The 23,849-nt window shown below is 40.0% G+C and overlaps 1 protein-coding gene across 8 annotated transcripts in view; it reads left to right on the top strand.

Annotated features, from left to right (window-relative positions):
* The window catches only part of MAPK8 (mitogen-activated protein kinase 8), a 185,648-nt gene that overhangs the window by 141,881 nt on the left and 19,918 nt on the right, over positions 1 to 23,849 (top strand). For 3 of the 8 annotated variants that reach the window (XM_052677723.1, XM_052677724.1, XM_052677722.1), the window contains 2 exons: positions 21,065 to 21,230; positions 23,249 to 23,378. In XM_052677723.1, coding sequence (XP_052533683.1) covers positions 21,109 to 21,230; positions 23,249 to 23,378 — 252 coding nt within the window. In that variant the 5' untranslated portion in view covers positions 21,065 to 21,108. Of the gene's footprint in view, positions 1 to 3,448; positions 3,582 to 17,743; positions 17,832 to 21,064; positions 21,231 to 23,248; positions 23,379 to 23,849 lie in introns of those variants that run through there. The other 5 variants (XM_052677721.1, XM_052677727.1, XM_052677720.1 and 2 more) reach the window with 3 other exon arrangements.

Here is a 23,849-nt window from a genome sequence, read left to right as displayed (position 1 = left end):
GAATTTTGTGTAGTCTTGTTCTGTGATCTCAACGTGTGGGGGCAGCCATCTTGTCATTCCCCACTTGATTCAAAGGTGTGTAGCATAGGCTGGTTAGATAGGAGCAGTGATCATCCCACATCAATTTCCTGTCTTTCCTGTGGCTTTTGGTCTATGGTCTCAGTTTCCTCCCTTAAGAGTCTGAATGCCAAGAAACTCTGATGGGAATGCCTGGTTCTGGTAGGGAGCGCTGCAACACACGTGATGCCCGTACAGGCACTCGGCACGTTCCAGACTGTCAGATCGTGGCAGTTTCCAGGGCTGACTGGGTGGAAGTGTGATGGGAAGGAAGAATCAAACATCTATTGACCAAAACTAATCCAGAGTTGGAGGGGATGCTGTGTGAAATTGTTGCCTTAACTTTGAAAGGGAATGTTAATAGCGTCCTCGGGTCTAACAAGCTTTTTTTTTGACCAGGGATGCTACTGATTCACAAGATTCAAAGTAGTGTTGTGAAGTGCCATTACTTCATGGAGACTTCTAGGCCAGCAACAGTTTTACAAAAAAAAATAAAAAAAATCCTCTACTGTGGTATTGAATTTTGTGGTTTGGGACTATTTGTTCCAGGTAGAGTACAGCTGCCCTTTTGTATGTGTGGCTTTTGTGTTTTAACTTTCAACTTTCATTAAAAGTTCAGCGAAATTTCATTAGGGAGCTGGGCTTTGGCTGGCTTTGTAGGAGAGCAGATGTAACAACCTTCCAAATTCTTCATGTAAACTTGTTACATTGTCTAATTCTTGCCTAAATGTCTCTATATTTAGGTAACCAAGCGCTTGTGTATTTCAATGACAACTCATTTTCTGCCTGCAGCATACCAGAAATGATTCCTTGTAGTTTATTCCAGCTACTTGGTTATCTGTTACCTTTGTATTCCCTTTGTTGTTTTTGTTTGTACTTTCTTCCTTAACTGCCAAATTATTTGTATGGATATTCTTTAAAAGATGCACAGAAAGTGCATGCATACAGACCTCTTCCTTTTTGAAGTTTTGTGTCCTTGACAAATGCAAGTAACCTTGATGGTCTGATGAAGAGTATGGTATGCCATGTCTTCAACTTCATTCTTTTCCTCCCCTTCACCCATGGGGAAAAAGTGCTGTGCTTACAGTGTTTTTTATTAATGTTATTTTGTATGCATGTAATGTTTGTTGCTGTATTTTTTTTTCCTATTGATCTGCTTTTCATGATAGGTTTTTAATAAAGACTGAATATTTTCTTGCTGTAAATGTATTCTTAAAAAACAAACAAACAAAAAACCTGAGTTGTTCTTCATTTGTTTAGAAATCTGTTTATATTGTGGGAAGATCTCTCGGTCCTTGAAAGCTCTTTAAAAATCCAATTGAAGCTACTTGTGCTGTTTTCCTGCTGTGAAGTTCACCAGAGCACACTCATGGATTCTGGAAAATAATCTTTGCATTGCTGAGTTAAGCATCCAAATAAGTAATTTTCAAATCTTTTTCAGTAAGTACCTTGCTTAGATTGAGGTGGAAATTTTACTTTTAAACTTGATAAAGGCTTTCACAGAATCACAGAATTGTAGGGGTTGGAAGGGGCCTCTAGAGATCATCGAGTCCAACCCCCCTGCCAAAGCAGGTTCCCTACAGCAGGTCGCACAGGTAGGCGTCCAGGCAGGTCTTGAACATCTCCAGAGGAGACTCCACAACCCCCCTGGGCAGCCTGTTCCAGTGCTCCGTCACCCTTACTGTAAAGAAGCTCTTATGCACATTTGTGAGGAACTTCCTCTGCTGCAGCTTATGTCTGTTTCTCCTTGTCCTGTCTCCACGTACCACTGGAAAGAGACTGGCCTCACCACTGTGCCCCCACACCTCAGATATTTATAAACTTAGATTAGATTCCCCTCTCAGTCATCTTTTCTCAAGGCTGAACAGACCCAGTTCACTCAGCCTTTCTTCATAGGAGAGATGCTCCAGGCCCTTCACCATTTTTGTGGCCCTCCGCTGGACTCTTTCCAAGAGATCCCTGTCTTCTTTGTACTGCGGAGCCCAGAACTGGACACAGTACTCCAGATGAGGCCTTACCAGGGCAGAGTAGAGGGGGAGGATCACCTCCCTCGACCTGCTGGACACGCTCTTTTTAATGCACCCCAGAATGCCATTGGCCTTTTTGGCCAAAAGGGCACACTGCTGGCTCATGGCCAACCTGTCATCCACCAGGACGCCCAGGTCCCTCTCTGCAGAGCTCCTCTCCAGCAGCTCATCCCCCATTCTGGCTCTCCTTGTGGAAAGATCATTTTTTACATCTTTTCTGTTGAAGAGGACATTGTTCCATATATATGATCTATTTGTATGAAAATACACAAATAGTCATTTGAACTTGTGGATATTATTTTTAACTGTGACTGCAGTATCAGTGAACTGGTTGATAAAATCTTTGTTTTCAAAGCAATTACAATTGTTTCTATTTCTGTAGCGTCACACCGTAGTTTCAGTGGCTATCTTGCTTGAGCAATCTTTTTCCCCACCAATCCTCCTCTCTGGCTGCTGTGGGGCAAAATAGATCAAGGAGCTAAGTGATGCAGCTGGAAAAAAAAAATTCTTCCATGTGGACTATTTTTCAGCCTGATTAATTCCCTTGTGTCTAAGCAAGTATGCTGTTAGGAGGTAGGAAGACAAGGAGGCTGCTGAAGTGGCTGTTGCTATCAGTTGTGTACTTGCACAAAGATTCACAGATTAGAAGAGTAATGAAGTGCAAGTGGATAGATTTCTCGTGTTCAGAGACGCTTGCTTAAAAACATCCATGTGCAAATGGAGTCTTCTGCTGATGTTACCTGAAAGCATCCTGAAAAAGCTATTTATTGTGATTGAATGCACTGTGGAGACCAAGAACTGTTGGGCACAAGCACCTGTTAGAATCGTAGAATTATTTGAGTTGGAAGAGTCCCTTAAAAGCCCTTTTGTCCAACTCACCTGCAATGAATGGAGCCACATACAGCTCCATCAGGTGCTCAGACCATCAAGCCTGACCTTGGATGTCAGAGATGGGGCATCAACTGCCTCACTGGGCAACCTGTGCCAGTGCCTTACTACCCTTATTGTAAAAAGGTTCTTCCTTATGTCCAATCTGTATCTCCTCTCTTTTAGTTTGAAACAATTCCCCTTTGTCCTATCACAAGAGACCCTGCTAAAAAGTCTGTCTCTTCTTTCTTGTATGTATATTTATACATACAGGGGCAGGATCACCTCCCTTGCCCTGCTGGCAGTGCTTCTTTAGGTGCAGTCCAGGATACAGTTGGCTGTGTGGGCTGCGAGGGCACATTGCTGGCTCGCATCCCCAGGTCTTTTTCTGCAGGGCTGTGTTCCATTCTTACATCCCCCAGCTGGTACTGATAGCAGGGGTTGCCGTGACCCAGGTGCAGACCTTGCTCTTAGATTTATTGAACCTCATGAGGTTGAGCTGGGCCTGCTGCTCAAATTTGTCATTGTCTCTGTTAGGCAGCCAGCACTGACCTAGCAGTTTTCAGCCATTAACTTACTGTGAATGGACATTCTCTTCCATGTCAATGTATGTTAATTGTTTCAAAACAGGTGAGTATCAATAAGGGGGTCCTTATGGAGAACAAGGAGCATGTAAATTTTTGGATGAAGGCGTGGTGTTGTAGGACTGATAACTGCTTGTGTTTTTACTTTCTTTAAATACTGTTTGTGAAGAAATGCTTTCCTGATGAGGCAGTGCCTTACTTAAGACTAGAAAGTGGATGTCAGGAACATGAAGTTAAAATGGTTAATGTTTTCTTTTTAATGTAAGATATATTTTATGTATAGGAATACAAACGCCTGCTAGCGTTTTGTGGTACTTCAGAAATACTTAGCATTTATCCTTTTAGATTTTTCTGCTTGGTAGAGGCTGCTGTTCATTTAGTGTTTAGAACTTCCCTTGTAGCTTTTTCCAGCCCATTATAACGCAGTAATAGATGAAGGAAAAATTGTGTGTGGAATACCCTTCTCATTTTCTGTCCCAGCTCTTTCTCAAAATGTGGAACTCCAGGTGTATTTCATTGAGAAGTTCTGTTTGTATATGCCAAATATTGAGTGGAATTTTAGTGCTATGTATCTTTAAAAAAAAAAATCTTGTGGCAAAACTGCAGCATTGCTCAGCTGTGACTGGTATCATTTTTAAGAAATGTGTGGTCTTAGAATTTGAAAGTGGTGCCAAGAAGCTCAGAGCCAAGTGGTGGTGGGCAGAGCGCATTGCCAGTACGTTGACTTAAAAAATTGTGGGAAATAACACAGTAATAATTCTAGCTTTGTATGATATATACTTCAATTAAATGAATTTGAATTTGAAGTGTTAAATCAAAATGGATGAGAATTGCAATACATTTTAAAAATAGAACTTAAATTTTCCTTACTTGATATAAAAATTAGTGTGAGAGCTCAGTGAATGCGCTCGTTTTGATAGCAAATCTCCTTTTCTGTGCTAGAAGACTTTTGCAGCCTGCAAAGCATAAGGAATACTCCAGTTCACTGCCTGTTTCCAGAAGAGCCAGCAGTGCACAGGGCTTTGCTTCTGCCACAGGTTTTTGTGCAGAGACTTTGGGTGCGAACTCCTCCAAGAGACTCAGATGACAGTATCAGACTGGTCTGGTTCTGTGTCTGCACAGATAGTCTTCACAAAGAGAACTGCCCAAGCACCTCTGTTCACAATACTGTTACTTGGGCTGTTGTTTATTTTGTAAAATGTCTTGTCAAGCTTTCTCTAGTGCCTGCATTTTTCTTAAATTCTTGTGTGAAGAGATGATAATCTTGTTGTGCTAAGCTTATAATTAGTAATGCTTTTCTTCTCAACTTTGAGCACTTTTTTTTTTCCTAAGCAGTTAATAGCTAATCCTTGTTTCTTTTCCCGTCCAAATGGTTTGCCTGTAAGCATGTTACTGAAATAAACCTCATAGTTGTCCATATTGTCACTTTTATTGTTGGATAAATGCTGCTTGATATGTGAACAGATGGGATGCTTATTAATCTTTCTCAGTTGGAAACTGTAGACTATTGCTAGATGGTGACCGGCAAGAAGCACACTTTGGTCATCTGTGTTGCAAACAAAGCAAGTACTGTATATGTGTGTGCTCATGTGCATGCACTTCAAATGGACAACAAAGGGAAACATTAATTGTATAGTAGTGCTGGAAAGCCCTTTCCCTGTAATTACAAATTTTGAGTATTTATTTAAAAAAAAAAACAAAAAAACAAAAAACAAAAAACCACAACATACAAATCTGTCAATCTCTGACTTCACGTACCAAGGTATTTTTAACTACAAAGCCTAAAAGTATGTGGGCAAATATCTTGGTATTTCCTCTTAACTATGAACTGTGGCTAAAATGCGTGCTCCAGTCATTGTAGTCTGTGTCCATTCGTTCTTAAACACTTATCTTGTATCTCAGTTTTCTAAACAAAGGCTCAACAGTCTCCTATCTAGAGTTTTGTCTGTAGTGAAATGAGGAAAATGATCACCAGGTATCACATTTCTGGCTGTGTTCTCAGTCAAGAAAGTGCCCAGCTCTGTGGATGTATGTGGTCATATGGACTTAGGTGCATAAATTGATCCTTCTACTGGCTGGGGCCTGATGATGGGGAGCAGCTCTTGCAGCTGAGGGCTCCTAGGGAAGGAGAAGCTGAGCAGAAGGCGGTTAGATATGAGGAAGAGCCTGGCTAGTAGCTATAGAGAGCTATGTGGGGCAGTTGCCCAGATCCTGCTACAGTATTACTCCATGGTTCACATGTGTTCTGAGTTCACATTCGGAGACAAATGAGGGAGAGGCTGTAACCCGGCTGCTCAGGTGCTGGGGGTGGATGAGGGATGGGGGCAGCTGGAGCAGAGGAAGGCACAGGTGGGAATGTAATTACTGCCATTAAGAAGGGTCATAAAGATGATGGAGCCAGGCTCAAAGGTGCACAGTGAAAAGAACAAGGCTCATAAGCTGTAAGAATAGAAATTTCAATTGACTGTGAAAGGAATATCTTCCCATGATTAAGTATGGAGTACTGCCAGGGTCCCAGGGCATTTTAGAGTCTCCATCTGTGGAGACTTTCAGCAATGCCCTGAACAATCCTATACAAATACAGGTTTGAAGGTGTGCCTGTCAGGAGCAGGTAGATGATCCCCAGGCATTGCTTCCAAGCTGTGCTGTGATTCTACTGTTTGTGGGTTTATTTTATTTTTGAGGTAGCTTAAGGTAGTTGGTGAAACAAAGGTACAGATGACATAGATAAAGAAAAGACTGGTAGACTGTGGAGGAAGAAACAGTGAGATGTGATAAGTATCTTCTTTCAAGTCTGCTAGTGGCAACACTGGCATTTCTCTGCCCTACAGAGAGCTTTCCAGCTGATTAGGCCAAAAGTGCTTGCAGGCAAATGTAAAGAACAAAACAAAGGTTATGGTGCCTATCATGCCTGTGCTTACTGTGGTGAACATAAAATCCCATCTTTGACAGAACAGCCTGAAGTACCCGGCAATGCAGCCAGATGAAGTTTGTCCAGGCTTGCCTTCTGCAAAGGAGGAGCATGTTGGCAGTTACTGCTGTACAACTGTGATCCTCTACTGGGTGGGCAATGGTTCCTCCAGGAGATGGTGGCACAGAGCAAACCAGGTGTGATTCCCAGCTGGTGGCAACTGCAGTTCAAGTTGCAAAGAAGTGGTACGGCTAATGCCTGCTGGAGGAAAGAAGAGAAGAGCCTCATCAGATTCAGAAATCCTTTTCTCTCTTGGCCTTATGGTTGTGCTGCTTTCAGGAGACAACATCTTGCTGTTTGTTTTTCTTTTAGTTACTGGTCACTAAATGTACAAACACATTAGAATTATGTTAATGTCAAAAATAAATGAAGGGGATGTGAGCAGAATAGGGAGTTACAGCCCAGAATGTTTCGCCTCTTAGTGAAGCATCTGTCCTGGAGTTGGACCTGTAGATCACAGAATCACAGAATCACTCAGGTTGGAAGGGACCTCAAGGATCATGTAGTTCCAACCCCCCTGCTTAGCAGGGCCACCAAACGTACACATTCAGATCAGGTTGCCCAGGACCCCGTCCAACCTGGCCTTAAACATGTCCAAGGACGGGGCATCCACAACCTCCCTGGGCAAATAGATACTTGAACACATGCACACAGCTGTTCGTGTGTGGCTCTAAGATGATTCTGTGGGAAATCTGATGTCAGAGATAGTGTATCTCTGCAGGTCCTAAATGTATTCTTTAAAGTTTTAGAGCCTAAGTTTATGCCAGACTGAAACTGACAGTAGTTAGTGATGCTTCCTGGATAAAAATACAAAAATTGCTTCTAGCATTTAGTCTCAAGTTTTATTATGGAAACAGCAAAAAGTGAATGTGGCAGTTGTGCTGGTCAGCATGGATCAGTTGGTGATTGTTCATCGTGCCTGTGTTTAGGATGGAGAGAAACACAATTTCCTGGGCAGTTTGTAGAAGGAGGGGTAGTAACACGATGTCCTAAAAAGCTTTACATTGTTAGTGGTGTGAGGGCTAAGTCCACTTTTTTCATTTTATGCCCAAAGTGAATATTCAGGAGATGCACGGTAACAGAAAGATCATTGTGTATGAGAGTGGTTCACTGAACAAGCAGTCAAGCTTTCCAGCAGAGTGACTTTCTTTGCATGGCTTCCTGCAATGCAAAGCTCCTCCTTTGAACAGCAGCCAGTGTTTCTTCCGCTGTTTATTAAATTGAAACATGACAGGATTCTTGTGCCACTTGTATGTCAAGATGTGGAACAGAAAAAAAGTTCCATTTCTAATAAGCTTATTTTGGCCATAAAAGGATCTCATTAATGACAACTTGGAGTTGAGGGGAAATCAAAAAATCTCAGTATAACTAGAGCTACTTTATTCCTCTCCTCTTACACTTGAGGTTGATTCCACAGAAATTTCCTCATCACAACTCTTAGTGTGTCACTAGCATACAATGCATAGCAGTGCTTCTGAAGGTTTTGTTCTTGAATAAAGAATGGGAATTCTTGAGCTTCCTAGCTTAGGAACTTCTTAGCAATGTTTTTGGTACTACTGAAGTCCAAGAGAGAGAAGTTGGATACCAGAGCACTCTCTACTGCTGCTTGTAGTGAATCCAGTACGTCAGTGTTGTTTCCTATAGATGACCTCGAATGCAAAGCCTTTATTTTGAAATGTAGTTTAAAACCTCAGTGCCCATCACCAATAAGTGATTGTGTGCAATGTGGGGCATTAAAGGCGAGATCTGTGAAGGAACTGTAAGTGCTGTGGCTGTGGGATGTTTTGGAGTTCTTTGTTCCATCCTAACGCTCTTATTGCTGAGGTATTTAATGCCAAATACTTGTGATGGGATTTCATAGCACTTTAATCTGCTTGTATTTAACAGATAAATGAATGAATTAGTGAAAGTAGCACATTTGTAATTGGATTCTAAGTTTTTGTCACTGGGATTTAAAATTAAAACCTTTTACAGTTACTATTTTTGGTCAAACTTTTGATATGATTCTTTAATGCACTTTTAAAACATATTGAAAACTTTTCCCCCCAGCTGTTTTGTGGCTCTCTGCTTTCTGGTGTTCTGTAGCAGTTGTCTTCTTCACTTTTGGTATTTAGTGTCACTTAGGTATTTTAGGTCACTTGGTATCTTTTCTTTGCTTGTGTCCTTTAAAAGAGTCAGAGAATCTTTCAGTTGCTGCTTCTGGTGAAACAGGTAGCTTCTGGATGCTTCGTCTTCCTCTGTGAGTAGAGGCTCAAGAACATGCATTTGCATTTCCTCCTACCCCAGAGTAAACCTGGAACCAGATTTCTCTTCTGGCCCTGTGCAGATCTTGTTGAGGCACTCTGAATGGTATTTACTGATGGCCTGTCTTCTGACACTGTTACTGCTTTGCTAGCAGTCTCTGGGTGGGTAGGAACTTCACATACACAGGCAGGTTTTTGTCACTTTTGCCTATGACTAGAAATACCATTCTGTTAGGTAGGTAGCTGAAACAGAACAACCCAGATTGATAACTTATTCTCTGCTCATGAATTTCAAGTTAGATTACTGCTAAGCTTTTTAAAATACCTGAGTAAGTTGAGTAGGCCATGACATATGACTCTGCCCCCAGGGGAAGTGTATAACATGATATGGAGTTACATTTGCTGGAGAGCAGTAGTTCCAGTTGTGTGGGATGGGTCTCGTTTAAGTGGGACTTTCAACTTCTTTTCAGATCGCACTTCAGGACCCCATTGTATTTGGTATTTCCCAGCTTTTTGAAGTCTTACTTCCCTGAATTTCCACTGTCTTCAGATTTTAACATTGTAAAAATAACAACAAAAAATGCTAATAACAAATTGCCCTACCATAGCCTCTAGAAATCAGAATGGTGTTTTTAATAGCCATCTGTAAGATTCTTTCTTCCTCAGAGCTTTGTTTAGTACTTATATGTTTTAAGCCATTTTAAAAATGTTTACCTTGAACCTCTCTCCATCTACTGTCCTTTTGTATTATCTTTGTTTAAAAAAGGATTAAGGAAGTGGAAGATCCTTGCCTTATCCTATTATTTCTGTAAAAGAGAGTTTTGCTAAGAATAGTGCTTTAATCCGCTGTCATAATGGCTTCCATGCCAAAAAGTAAAATTACACAAGTTTTCTTTTGATGGAGCCATTCTAGTTAGTGATTTCTGTGGCAAAAGTGACCCAAAAGAGATAGTTGGGAAAGTGTTACTTTCATATATTATGATAATGGGATTCATCATGGAACCATCTGTGGAGAAGCAGGTTCATGTGACGTTGTGCTGAAGAAGCTGCAGAGATCCAGTCTTGTGAAATATAGTACACAGAGTGTTTGCAGCGTGGGATTTTTTTGGTAGATGTAGCTGTATTCATTCTGATAATGTTTCTTCTTGAGAAATGATACAGCTTCATTCTCTATATGAAGAATTAAAATTCTAGAATTAGCTTAAAAAAATAAAAGCTTTAGGAGAGAAGTAGGATGAGAATTTTCAGGCTTACAAATGCTGGCTTACAGGCTGTTAGTTTTGCAGACTATCTGCCTCTTTATTTACATCTTCATGACACGTGAATTCTAAACCTATCTTAAAAGCAAAGGCTATTTGTCTTAAGAAATCCCTACAGTTGTCTAACAGCTTCTTTAAAAAAGCTTAAGAACAGAGAAGAACCCTACAGTGTGTTGCATTAGAAATACGTCTTGCTGTGTGACCTGCCCTGTTGGTCTGTGTGGTACGCCCTTATCACCACACAAAGTACAGAGACCTGGAAAGCTTACTGTTCAGAATGCCATATAGTTGCACAGTGCTGTGATATATAGAATGAGAAGTGATTTATAACTTAGCAAGGATATGTATGTTAAGGAAGCCCTGCTGGCCCAGGGGAGTGCTTAGCAGGGAGTGTGGGCTGGTGTTCCGCAGCTGTGTTTGCTTGCTGCTCGTGTTACAGGAAAGGACTTGACCATGAGAAGTGCAGGAACATGGCATGTGCTGCATGCTGCTTTGTTGCTGGTTTGAGTATCTGAGATCTCAGTTGGGTAAATCTCGATGTACCAAACTCTTAATACAGTTCTCAGACTGTTCTGAGTACGTACACTGGTGACTCTCTAGCACTGGCTTTGTTTTCAGAATGTGTGCATTTTTGAAAACATATATTGGAAACAGGGAAATCTGCCTAGCCCTAAGTGCCTGCTGTTCACAGATGGTGAGGAAGTGTCAGGTTTCCTCTCTCCTTCCATATACCAGCAAACTTCCTTGCTTCCTTAGTGGAGGGAGGGAGAGATAGCAGAAGGAATGGCAAATAAGCAAAAGTTTTCATGTTGCATGAAGCAGACAGCATGCGTTCCCTTACAGCTTTCTCTTTCCTTGTCTTTAGATTGACAAGGAAGAGCATCTATCTGCTAGGCTTACTGGGTGGTTCATTTCTTCTGTTAAGATTGCACCCTCTGTTTCCCAGAACAAATATTTGCTGATTAATTTTCAGTTGCAACAGTTCTTAAAAGCTAGGCTGTTAAGTGGGGAATTACATGGCTTGACGCTGCCCATGCAGCTGTCTGTAGGTCTTGATTTCACTGGATATGCTCTCATGAGTGATATGATTTCTAGACAATCCTATTTATTTTGACTTACCTTCTCAATCTTTGTTTTCTGAATCTGCTCTATTTTATGTGGCTTCCCATGTTTCCAAATTAGAACTCCTACTGTCCGTAAACAACACTTAGAAATATCTGAAGTGTGAGTGTTGAGAGGATGGGGCCATCCTCTTTTTTTGGTGGTGCCCAGTGACAGGACGAGGGGCAACGGGTGCAACCTGGAACCCGGGAGGTTCCATCTGCACATTAGAAAGAGCTTCTTTACTGTGAGGGTGGCAGAGCACTGAGCTCTACAAGCCCAGAAAGCTTGTAGAATCTCTTTCTCTGAAGATATTCAATATCTGTCTGGATGCTTTCCTGCGGAACTTACTCTAGGGATCTGCTTTAGCAGGGGGTTTGCTAGATGATCTCCATTAATCCCTTCCAACCCCTATGATTCAGTGAATTTATATTTTGCCCCCTTGCCCAAAGGTCTGTGTATAATCTTTTGTAACCAGCTGCTTTAGGGACTGTCATAAAGGGCTGAAAAAAAGTGAATAGCTTTAAAAGTGCACAAGGCCAGTTTCAGTCACATGAATGTGTATAAGATAGTATAAGATAACTAGAAACGTGCTTGTTTTTTTTTGTTTTTTTTTTTTTATGCTTTGTGGTGATCCAATTTATTCTCTTCATGCTGTTAACAAGTAGTACTATAACTCTTCATAAGGACTCTGTATTTTTTCTTGTTACTGGGAGGCCTGTAGCTCATAAGCCAGTATTATGTTGACAGTATTTTAGAGAGAAAATAATATAAAATTGAGAAGGTGGACTGGGTAAAATCTTCTCAGCTTGAGCTTTATTGATGAAAAGCAGAAGATACCTATTTTGAAATGAGAGTTGCTGCAGAAGTCATGTATAATTTATGAATAATTGGATGTATTGATACATTTATTATTCTGCTATTCATTTTCCTGCTTATGCAATGCATATGACATCTGTGTATCTGACACAGTTCTCTACTGATTTTGATTGGATTTTAAATTGAATGTTTTAGAAGCAACGCAAATTATATTGATTGTCTTGTTTTGGGTGTTTTGTAAGAGGTGTTTCACAACATGAGAATCCTCTTTAGAAGCGTGCATAGCAGTTTGCTATTGATTTTTATGTAGAGGATATCCAAATGTTGTAGTTGCAGGTTCTGTGTTTGAAGCTCCTGCTGCTGACCCTACCCAGATAGAGCAGTTGTTCAAACCACTTCAGAGAACCTTGCCAGTTTGGTTTGCATAAATGTACACTTTGAGCTTCTGAGAAAAATGCTACGTGTTGTGTTGGCCTGGTCTGTGCTCTGCAGGGAGCTGTGTGTGAAGGCCCTGCTGGAGCTGGGCGGGCTCTCAGTGCCAGCTGGCCAGCAGCGCTGGGGAGTGGAGCTGTGTTTAACAACAGGAGTTGTTTTTGCAGCTTCCTAGTGTTGGGGTGTGATCCTGCACTGATGTGTTTCTAGGCAAGTGCTAGTATCTGTAACTAACTCCCTTAGTTACTGTTATTTTATTCCTGCCAATCACGGGTCTTTTGTTACTATTCAAGAACCTCTACTATAGTAGTTACATCTGACAGTATTTCAGGAAGTTTGGAGCTACTCCAAATGTGGAAATAGAAAAGCTTACACTTGCTTGGTCCTGAAGTCTCTTGGTGCTGCTCACTTTCTCCAGCTTCAGGTTTCTGCAGTTTCAGGGTCAGCTGTTAACGCTTTGGCACCAGTGAACGCCCCGTGGGACTGAGCTTGTTGTTGTTTCTGGTTGCCTGTGTTTGAACGTAATTTGGAGCAGGGAATTCAGGTAGTGGTGTGTAAAATGTGAAGTTGAAAATAGAATTGTAGAATCACAAAATCATAGAATGGCCTGGGTTGAAAAGGACCTCAGTGATCATCCAGTTTCAAGCCCCTTCCATGGGCAGGGTCACCAACCACCAGACCAGGCTGCCCAGAGCCACATCCAGCCTGGCCTTGAATGCCTCCAGGGATGGGGCATCCACAACCTCCTTGGGCAACCTGTTCCAGTGTGCCACCACCCTCTATGTGAAAAACTTCCTCCTAATATTTAACCTAAAACTCCCCTGTCTCAGTTTAAAACCATTCCTCCTTGTCCTATCACTGTGCACCCTCATAAGCAGTGTAACAGTGCTAGAATAGTGCTCATCATGCATCCCTTCTTTTAGTATGAAATTTGTTTGTAAATGTTAGAGACGAGTTCCCAAAATTCTAACTTTGTGGAAACGTTCACTTCTGTCTTAAGCACTGTGGTGTGGATCAGATATGCCTAACTGGAGCAGTGCTAGGCAGCATGCCAGCTGCAGGTCTCTAATGGTGTGGCTAACCCTGCCTGGCTCCAGTGGCAACACATCCCACATCCTCCTTGCTCTTTCCTTGCACAGGAACAGTGCGAGGAGGCAAAAGTCAAGGGGCTGCATTTTCAGCAGCTGATACTGGAGAGCTCTGCTTAGGAAATAAGCTTGTTCCTTTTCCCTGTAGAAAGCCCTGTCTGAGGGCTGGCAGGAGCTCTCCTCTCCCTTCCCCTCCCTCTGCAGCAAGGAGGAGGTTCACAAGTGCTGGTGGTTGGGTTCAGTCAGGCCACTCGCCCACGGTCTGTGCTGCTGCTTCTGTGCTGGCTGCTCACCGGTGAAAACTGCTAGAAGCAGGAGCAGATCAGTTTATTTATGATGAGAAATGAAAATGCCTGTTTGCTATTATTTAGTACTTTTGAGATACAGTTACTCCTTTGTGTTGGAGTGAAGTGCAAGGTTAGGAGTTTGTGAGGATGGAAGGAACTGCGTCAGTGATGAGGAAGTGCAGGGAATCCTCTGCTGGAAGCTGCAGACAGGAGAGTTTGGTCCTTAATCTGGAGGCAAGTATTTATGAAGAGAAAAAGGAAATAGGAAATGGATATCACATACTTCTGTGCCTGTGGAGAGAAAAGTGTGGGACTGTAGAGCAGAAGCAACCCAGAAACTGGAGAGATGTTTGTATCAGTCACTACTAATATGGGACACAAAGCACCTGGAGATTATTGGGGTCTTGTATATTACAGGGGTTGTAAGAAAGCTCCCCATATGCTGAGGCGATTGGATTATTTGTCTGCTCCAAACAGAGCTAGGATCTGGGGAGTGACATCTGTTCTAGCGATTAAAATCCAATTATCAATCTTGTTTTGTGAGGGGCTCATTCAAGAACTGACGACAAATCCTTGAGACCCTCTTGTTGTCAATGCTAACATGAATTCAGCAGAATTTCAGATTTTTTTAGGAGAATTTCTATTGACAACTGATAGAAATAAGTATAAACTTCTAGCCAGTTTAATAACTTAAAAGAATTTTAGATATCTTACAAGTAGCTTACCAAAGCAGTTTTATGCAAATACTCTTTTCTGAGCAATGTAATCAGTTGATCTTTGTCAAATGGAAGACATGCTTCCTCCTTTGCTTAGAGCCTCTTGTTGTGTTCACAACCTTCATAAATACAAACTGTGTAGTAGGTTGCTCTGAAAGTAATGCATCCTTTTTATTTCCATAGAAATAACATAAAAACAACATAAAAAGAGCATAGTAACGTTATTTGATAAAGCAGATTCTCAGCTACAAAACACTATTTTTCAACATGGTTACCACCATTAGGTATGCAGTTTTACCAGCAACAGACAAGAGCCTGCATGCTGTGCTCATAAACATCGCCACCAGTGAAGGAGACGCACTGTTGCCACTGTTGAAATGCATCACTGCCACCTCACTATGCTCACATTCACTGTTTGGTCTCCATAAATGTTCAGCAAGCGTTGATGAATGTCACTGGGTGCTGTTTTTTCTGCATGGAGAAAATCAATTCCAAACCTCTGCTTCGTATGCGCTCCCATGTCAGCCACCATGTCAGAGTGGCAGTAGCTAAGCGCAGCACTCCTGTATTGCAGATGTACGTAAGTTTAAGCATGAGGCACTTCTGTATCAATTATGCACAATCTAGGGACCTCATCAGATGTAAATCAACTTAAGAGTAGTTTAGGCAATTGTGTGCAAGTTGTTCTACTTAAAACCATCTGGTTTGTGAATACATAATTTGAAAGCTATACAGAATTTTAAGAAAGTCCTGTAGTCAACAATGAGAGTATTTCATTTTAGAGTAGGATTCAGATTTTTCAGGCTTCTTAAGCATTTGTGATAGTCTAGTAGTATCATAACACGGTGCTTACCCAGCTGATTTTAACTCCCTTTTCTAAATTCCTTATCTATTGGCATTTAAACAGAGCTTGATGTATTGCAGCGTACAGCTTTCAGTTCCAAGGGTGGTGTGGAAAAAGAGAACATTAAAACCCTGCTTACATCTGTGAATATCTAAGCAAGCTTTGAAGTTACCTTTATAAACAAAATGATTTTGTTCTTCATTTCCAGAATTTGAGCATTTCAAGCATTTGTTTTATTAACTATCTAAAAACCAGGCACCATTTACAATATGCCATTTAGCAGATGTCCGGAACCCTTTAAATGTGACAGCTGAAAATTAGATAAGCATTCACAAATGCAGGATGCATACAGATCAGCAATGTTTGAACTGTATTTTCACAAATAAATAAAATTCATGAATGCAGGAGTTTTACATATTCTGCACAATTGTTTTGCTTTCAGTAGCAATCTAACGTATACTTGAAGTACTGTTGATGTTCATTACACATTTCTCTACATTAGTTATAGATTCCTATGGAACATTAGTTTCTGTGGCATTAGCTACATTTATTTCAACTGGAATTTTGTAAGTTGAATTATTGAGTGATCATGTATCCTGATATATTGAATGATATGTATCCTATGTCATTATGATGTTAATTTTGTAATTGTTTTATTTTATAGCTACCTTTTTCCATTTCTGCATCTTTAACCCACATGTTCTTCATTTTGTCACTCTATATAAACAATGGACTCGTGTAGTAGTCTGCTTCTTTGAATGTTGTAAACCAGTTTTTCCTGCAGCCCTCTGATTTTCAGTGAAGATTGCTATCTTCATTGGTACTTGTGTTGTACTTAAGTCATATCTTGTCCCACAGACTGTTTGCTGGTTTAGTGTCCTAATTTTCTTCTTTTAAGTTCATTTATGCTTGCTCTTAACAGAAGATTGCTGTAGAAAACTTGTAACAAATGGTGGCTGTTCCTTCCAATGATTTTTCTCATTTTGCGTGTTTGATTTCATTTCAAAGCATTAGGGTATGAAAATGTCTTCTCGGCTGTAGTCCTTAACCACAGTCGGATCCAACTGAGTACAAACAGTTTGTTATGTAAATGGATACGGAGAATAAGGCATTGTGCTCTATAGCCTATGTGGCCAAATGCAGCATGGTATGAATCCTTGATTTTCATTTCTTGTTGCCTAGCAAAGGTATAAAACAGCAATTAACAAGCAGTCTTAGAGAGTTAGCTTTACAGAGCATATGTTTCTCCACCCTTTAAGTTGGCAGTATGCATTCTATATACATGTCCCTTGTGGGAAAATTATCTCTTGGGTTCCACTTCTCTGTCTCAAAGGGAGAGAGATGTCTGAAATGTATGCTTTTTGTCAGTTTACAAGGCAATCTTTGAAGCTTTCCTGTTAGCTGTTACTGTCTTTTCTGAGAGAAGAGTGCAGAAGAGGTCATAAAATATTTCATGCTCTTACATAAACTGAGAGATTCTTTCTTTCATAAAGCCTGTTCCATTTCTTTCCCTCTGTGTGCCTGGAGTGCGTGCATTCAGGTCACTGCGTCATGGAAGTCTATTATACATGTGTTATTTTTAAAGTGATTTCTGATTGAAGAAGCACAGAGTTGGCATCTCATTGACGTGCAGGCTTGCAGGTGTGATAGCCGAGAAAACATTATTTGGTGATAGCACTGCACTGAGGTGAAACACTCAGATGTCTAGTTGAAAACGCAGATTTCCAATTAAATTCTAATTGCAGATACATGAAGTTTCTGCAGTTAACTCAGGGATACAACTCTTACAGCCTCCTTGAGTTGGAAGAGGTCTCTTTGTTGTCTGCTGTTTCATCTTAACTTCTGAGGGTTTCCTATAAGCAAAAAGTCAGATTGCCCAAATCCAGCCTTAGTGACCTAATGGCACAGACCTGATACCCTTTGCTGTACCATCAGCTTTACAAAGCCATAAACCACAGCTCAGCCAGCTCTGGTTTGAACACATTAACTTACATTGCACGTGGAGATGTGCTGAGCAGAGCTGATGCTCTGCTGCATTGCTGACCCCTTTACAGCACTGTCAGGTATAGATCATAGTTTTATAAAGTGTCCAAGAAAGTGGGGTCTGACATGAACATCACCTCCCTCATTCTTCTAAAATAGTCAGTCTATGCATTCTTTATAGGCAGGTCTATTGAATCTGTCTGTATTGTTCATATTTTTTATTGAAGTCTCTGGCCATTACTAAGGTTTTTAGTGCACCTGCACTGAGATTTTAAGGAAAAGCTGTGAGACCATGGGATTACCTCTCCTTCCTGCCCTTCCACCCCCAAATCCGATGTATTTAGGCTTACTGGAAAAATATTTTAGCATACACTGTCCATATGTTGTCTGGTGTCTTGAATAATAAACTGGATGCTTTATGTCTTATACACAAAGATTAAAATTAGTGCATTGTCTTACAGATATTTTGAATTCAACAAGTGTATGTAGAACAGTGTTGTTGAGAAACACCAGGGTATGTGGTCTGTACTTAAACAGAAGTCAGTGACAGAAGGTGTGTGTATTTATACATAAACATTACTATCCATGGTTTCTTTTATTCTAACATCTTACAGCTGTTTTAAATATGTTTAAATTAAAGCTGGATGAAGAAATTTGATTGTGATTGTAAGTATTATTCATTTTTTTTAAGTTGCTTCTTGTCTTGAAAGACATTTACAAGTACAGTGGGTCCAAGTATTTTCACACTGTCATGTTTTTACATCTTTATCAGACTGTAAAAGAAGCGATGAACAGAAATTCTTGACCATCATTAGTCTCATGCAAAACCAATTAATTCTAGTCCCTATTAGTGGACTCAAAACAATTACACACAAGGACTTCCCTTGTATGGTCATAGTGTTATTTCTATTTCCAGCATTTTTGTTGTGCTTTCTTGTGTAAATACTACCTATGGCAATGTGAAGAATTAGGAAATGAATGTACCAAAATACACTGCAATGTCGTAAGGTCTCATTTTGGAATATCCTTACCTTGAGTAATTGAGGGCTGCCACCAAAAGGCTGGCACATACTGACCTTGTTTAGGCGAGATACTTCCAAGGCAGTGCACAGTAGTTGATGTGTGAGGGGAAATTGTAGTGGTTAGCAGACTTCTTTCCCCACTGACAGCAATTGTGTTCTGGCAAGTTCACAGTTAATGGGACAAGTGCATCATCACTTTCCTCATTAATAATAGAAATCTGGAATCTGCATCCTGCCTTTCTTCATGTACGTAATTCTTCAGAATTGCTAGAAAGTGGAGCAAAATGTCAAATTTCAGGCAGGCACGATTATCTGATATAGCTTAATTGTGTTTTAGTGAAAGATAGTGTAGGGATACTTTGTGTAAGAATCTTGAAAGTCTGCCAGTTTCTGCATTTATAACTACTTTAATATTTAAAGACTAAAACTTTTGGTGTTGTACGTCTTTGAAGCTAGACTCCGTAAGATTAGGCACAAGTCAATTAGCAGATGGGAAGAAGTGAAACCTTTAGACTTTGTTCTAGGGGCTGTATTTGTAGAGCTGGACACTACCAGGCGCTTTCTGAGGATACTTTCTGTGAGTGGTGGGCACAAGGGAGGCTGGCCTGAGTGGAAGCAAAGCACTGAGTAGAAGTAAGTTTGCTTAGAAAGTTGAGAGGCTTAAATTCTCGGTGGTGTAGAAATGATGAAACTTGGAGGCTGGAACACAGACAGAGTGGATGCTAGTTGATTCAGGCTAAGGAAGCTGTAATGGCAAGGTGAAAAGGAGGCAAGGAGAAGCATTACTTATGTTCTCAGACTTCTCATTGCTGACCTGAGTGCTTCCTCAGTGCCTCCCAGTGACTGACTTGCATCTCACCTTAGTTTGCCATAAAAATTTGCAAGAAATGGCTTTTCTGAGAGCTGACTCTTCTTAAATCAGTTTTATGCTGGAAAAGCGTGAATTTTAGCTGAAGTGATAAACTATACCCCATGCTGAAGCAGCAGAGACTGGTGGTTTTTTTAACTACGGCACAAGGAGTTGCAAAAGAAGGAATGATAATTCAGATGCAAGTGGGGATGCTTATGCTTCTCCACTTCAGGGTACCTCTTCTTCCTTCCTCATTTAATCTATCTTCCGTATTGCTGTCATTATTCCATTGATAGCATTTTACTGTCCTATCTAATGATCTGGGGTGATATGAGTCTTTCTGCTTCAGCCAGTGTAAGAGTACACTGTAACATCATGTGAAGTTTATGGGAGCAGACTTCATGCATAGTGGGAAGGGATGCCAGCTCCTGTCATTGTGGTTGCAAGTGCCCAAGCATGTTTTGCTACCTTAAGAATTATTCAGGCTTGTTGCTACATTAATTGGCTACAGACTGTTCAGATAAAATGTTTGGTATCTTCATCTTTCTCATGTTTTGAACTGTACTGACTGTCCATCAAGTAATCATTTATGGTATAAACAGGAATATCTTAAGCCTAAGTAGACTTCTTTTTTTCCTTTACTGCACTTTAAGATACAAAACAGTTCATGTATTGGAATTTGAAAGGTAGAGCACTAAATTAAAAATGTGACTCAGAGTTTCTGTATGCAGACATATGTTGAGGTACAATATTCTGAGGTATTCTGAGTTTTTCAGATAGTAGTAGAAAGTTGAGGTACATTTTAAATCATTCATATTCTTCAGATACAGTGTATGGCACTTTATTTAAAAACAAAGAATCCAGTTAGCAGGGAAATCTATTGAATCTATTAAAGCTATTAAATCCTAAACTGATGGAGCTTTTCTAGAATTTCAATATGCTGCTACATGCTGAAATGCTACTATTAATTATAAATGGTTTGGGAATGATGAATGACAATATGGGTAAGTGTTGCATACGTTAGTAACAAAGGAAGATACCATGCTATTGCTCTTGAAGAAATAAAGATATTTCTTATAGTCAAACAAGAATTTACACTGCTAGACATGTGTTACAACTCCACCCAACCCCCATGTAAAGAAAAAATTAGAAGAGTACAACTGACAAGGAAGAAAAAGTGTACAGTACTATAAAAGCCACTGTGCGTTTTACTTTTTTCTCCTATGAATGTGTACCTTAAGATACTGATTTTCCTTTATTAACACCAGAATGGTGTTTTGTTTGTTTGTTTGTTTTTGTGGAATAGAAGTCCATTTCATCTTATACTTGTTTTTCCTTGTCCTGCTTTTTATTTTGTTTCCTGGGAGCTATGATGAGAGGTCTCTGACAAGGCCAGTTTTCCTTTTCTGTCCTTGATTAACTCTGTGTGTTTCCATGTCAGTGATGGGCATTCCTGGCAGTTGCAGCCAAGAACATTTTCATTATTTCAATGTCTGGAAAATGTATTGATGGTTTGTCACTCCTGTATCTTGTTGAATGAGTCATACAACAATTTAGGTTGTAAGAGACTTCTGGAGGGCATCTGGTCCAGACCTTGCTTAATTTGCTGCATATGCGTGAAAAGGCTCAGCAAAGCTCTGTGGATGACATAACCAACCTTTTGACTTTCTGTTCACTGCTATGTAAGATTTTTGCTGCTAATCATTCAATTCTTGTTTTTTATTATTCTTTTTCTGTTCTAGAATCCTGTCTGAGGGACATTCCTAAAAACAAAACGTCATTCCTGCAGATGTGAAAAGCAGCATATGTTTGCATATGGGCTTCTGTGAGAAGCGTCTTCCAGATGTTATGGGGAATTTTTCCTTTTTTTATATTAAATACAGTAAAATCTTGATTTTCTTTAATTCTTTACAGCCAGGAGCAGAATTTGGATGAAGCGATCTGCCTAAGTTGCCGTCATGAGCAGAAGCAAGCGTGACAACAATTTCTACAGTGTTGAAATTGGAGATTCTACATTTACTGTATTGAAACGGTATCAAAACTTAAAACCGATAGGATCAGGAGCACAAGGAATAGTATGGTAAGGTTTCTTCAAAGTGTAAACACACTTCTAGGTTCTGTTAATAGAATTTTTGGAGTGCCTTTACAGTTACACATTATGTGAAAAATAGTGTTTATGATCATTAGTCGTCAACAGTGGGTTTTGTTGTTTATTTTGACATGCATCCCTTCCTGCATCAGAACTGGTGCCCTTCTGTGTAAATTCATTTAGGTGTCCTGAGTCCCATAAATTAAAAGGATAAAGGAACTAATCCTGATCCTAAGCCACACTGCTTAAAGTGAAACAAAAGCCAAAAAAAACTTCTATGTAATATTTGATGCTTCTACATGCTTTTTTTTCTTAAAATAGTTTGCTAGAGACCTATTTCACTTAGTTCCATAGTAGTGTCTTACACCAGCTAGTGAGCACTTGCGATGCAGACTATCAGTGTAATGTGCAAATTATGCTTATGATAAATGAAGCTGTTTCAGTTAAGCCACTCTGATTGCCCTGAAATGCACTGGAGCACTCATATGGTTGAATTTTGCCCATTTGTGAAGGAGATAATGTGTAATTCTTGTGATTTGGGTTGAGTTGTGTTTTTGTTTCTTTGTTTTTTCTTTTCCACTAATCCAGCTTAATTTGGAAGAATACAGAATCATGGAATCACTAAGGCTCAAAAAGGCCTCTAAGAACATCCAATCAAGCCATCTACCTATCACCAATATTTCTCACTAAACCGTGTCCCTCAGTACAACACCTAAACATTCCTTGAACACCTCCAGGGTTGGTGACTCCACCACCTCCTTGGGCAGCCCATTCCAGTTCCTAAACACAGTTTCTCCTAACATCCAACCTGAATCTCGCTTGGTGCAATTTGAGGCCATTTCCACTAGTCCTGCTGCTGAAGTAGTTTTGAAGTAGATGATCTAAAGGCTCAGCTTTGAAACAGACTCTAAGGCTATGTTTATGTACTGCAGATTTAGAAATTTGTCATTTTTTCCTGATCTCCTCTTTGCTTCTCTCTTGCAAGATATGGACTATCTTATGGGTAGATGAAGGAAATATAAACAACAACAAAAAAAACTTACCAGTATATGTTCATCTAATTTTTTTCTTTCTTTTTCCCTTGTAACTATACAGTTTTATGGTGCTAAAAAAAAGAAATCATTCAGGCCTAAGTACTGTATAGACAACATATTTCCAATTGTATTTGGTAAATGCTGACCATTTACTGGCAGATGTTCTTCATTAGTTTTGTGTACCATTCTCAGTAAGAGACAATAAAATGGTATTTTTCCCTGCTGAGGCTTTTTTACTAGCTGACAAATATTTCCTGAGTCTGCACAGTAGTCAGCTGCTGTATTACTTCTTGCAGAAAACAAAATCCCTGCCTTCCTGTCATGGCAATATGTACAGGACTTGTCCCCACTAATCATCGTCATCTTTTCAACAGCTTGTATTACTGAATTATTAGCAATCTTGGCATCTATCTGCAAATAGAATTTTATTCTTCCTTGAAGACATCAAGATGTTAGGGCTTTCCTAGCATTTTGGGTTTTTTTGTTTTATCTTGATGTCGATGCGGATATTGTCATGAGGATATTAAACAGCTGCATGCTGCATCATGAATGAGAGCGTGGGACCTATGTATAACCTACTTTTCCTCTCTTCTTATCCCTACGTTTCAGTGAGAAGATTATACGTAAAATTGATGTGGATTTTATGTTTAAAGCATTTTGGATCTTTTTAGGCAGTCTGTTCTTCAGTGCGAGTGGCAAGACATCAGTACCTTTAGGCAGATATTCTAGGAAACAGAGGTCATGCAGTTTTTATTGGTGATTGTTGTGTGTTAGGGCTACAAATCTGAGAAAATCTTTAAAATTTTTGTATTGCAAAGCATACATGAGCAACTTGCTATTAATCTCCCTGAAGCTGATTAATACCAGAAGCTTTGTTTACATGCAGGCTTAATACGTGGTATTTGGAAAAGTAGAAACTGCCTGAGCTTAATTGATTGTAACACTGATATGAAATCATGTTATTTTTATTTACAGTGCAGCCTATGATGCCATCCTTGAGCGAAACGTTGCAATCAAGAAACTAAGCCGACCATTTCAGAATCAAACCCACGCTAAAAGAGCTTACAGGGAGCTTGTTCTTATGAAGTGTGTTAATCACAAAAATGTAAGTGAGCTGTTCTGCTTTAAATATTAAAGGATCGACCAGGTAGTTGTTCTTTGTAAACATTTTAAAGACTATTTCAGAGATGACATCGTTTATAGGTTGTAGTGGTTTTCAGAACCTGGCTGTATGTTTGTGTTAAGTACAAAAGGGTCTGAGAAGAGCAGTTGCAGGCTAGTGTTAATACCTGTCCAGTCTTCAAACTCCTCCTTCAGACTCAGGAAGGGAGATGGTGTTACATTGCTACATTTTACAGACAGCTGGCAAATGAGAATACTCTGAATAATAATTGCATTCTTCTTTGTGTTCCTGGTGCTAAACAAGTAGGAGGAAAAAGCCTGCAATAGTTTTTATTTATTTCTTTATTTCGTAATGCATGAATGAGTTAGGAGTCATGCTGTGACAGCAGGAACTGTATGATGCTTGAGAAGCTGTGGAGCAGAGCTGATTAGAGACACTGGGAGAGAAAAAGTG

The sequence above is a fragment of the Tympanuchus pallidicinctus genome, unplaced genomic scaffold, assembly GCF_026119805.1.
Source record: "Tympanuchus pallidicinctus isolate F22 unplaced genomic scaffold, pur_lepc_1.0 scaffold16, whole genome shotgun sequence".
NCBI classification, from domain to species: Eukaryota; Metazoa; Chordata; class Aves; order Galliformes; family Phasianidae; genus Tympanuchus; species Tympanuchus pallidicinctus.
This window is presented reverse-complemented; position numbering and strand designations above follow the sequence as displayed.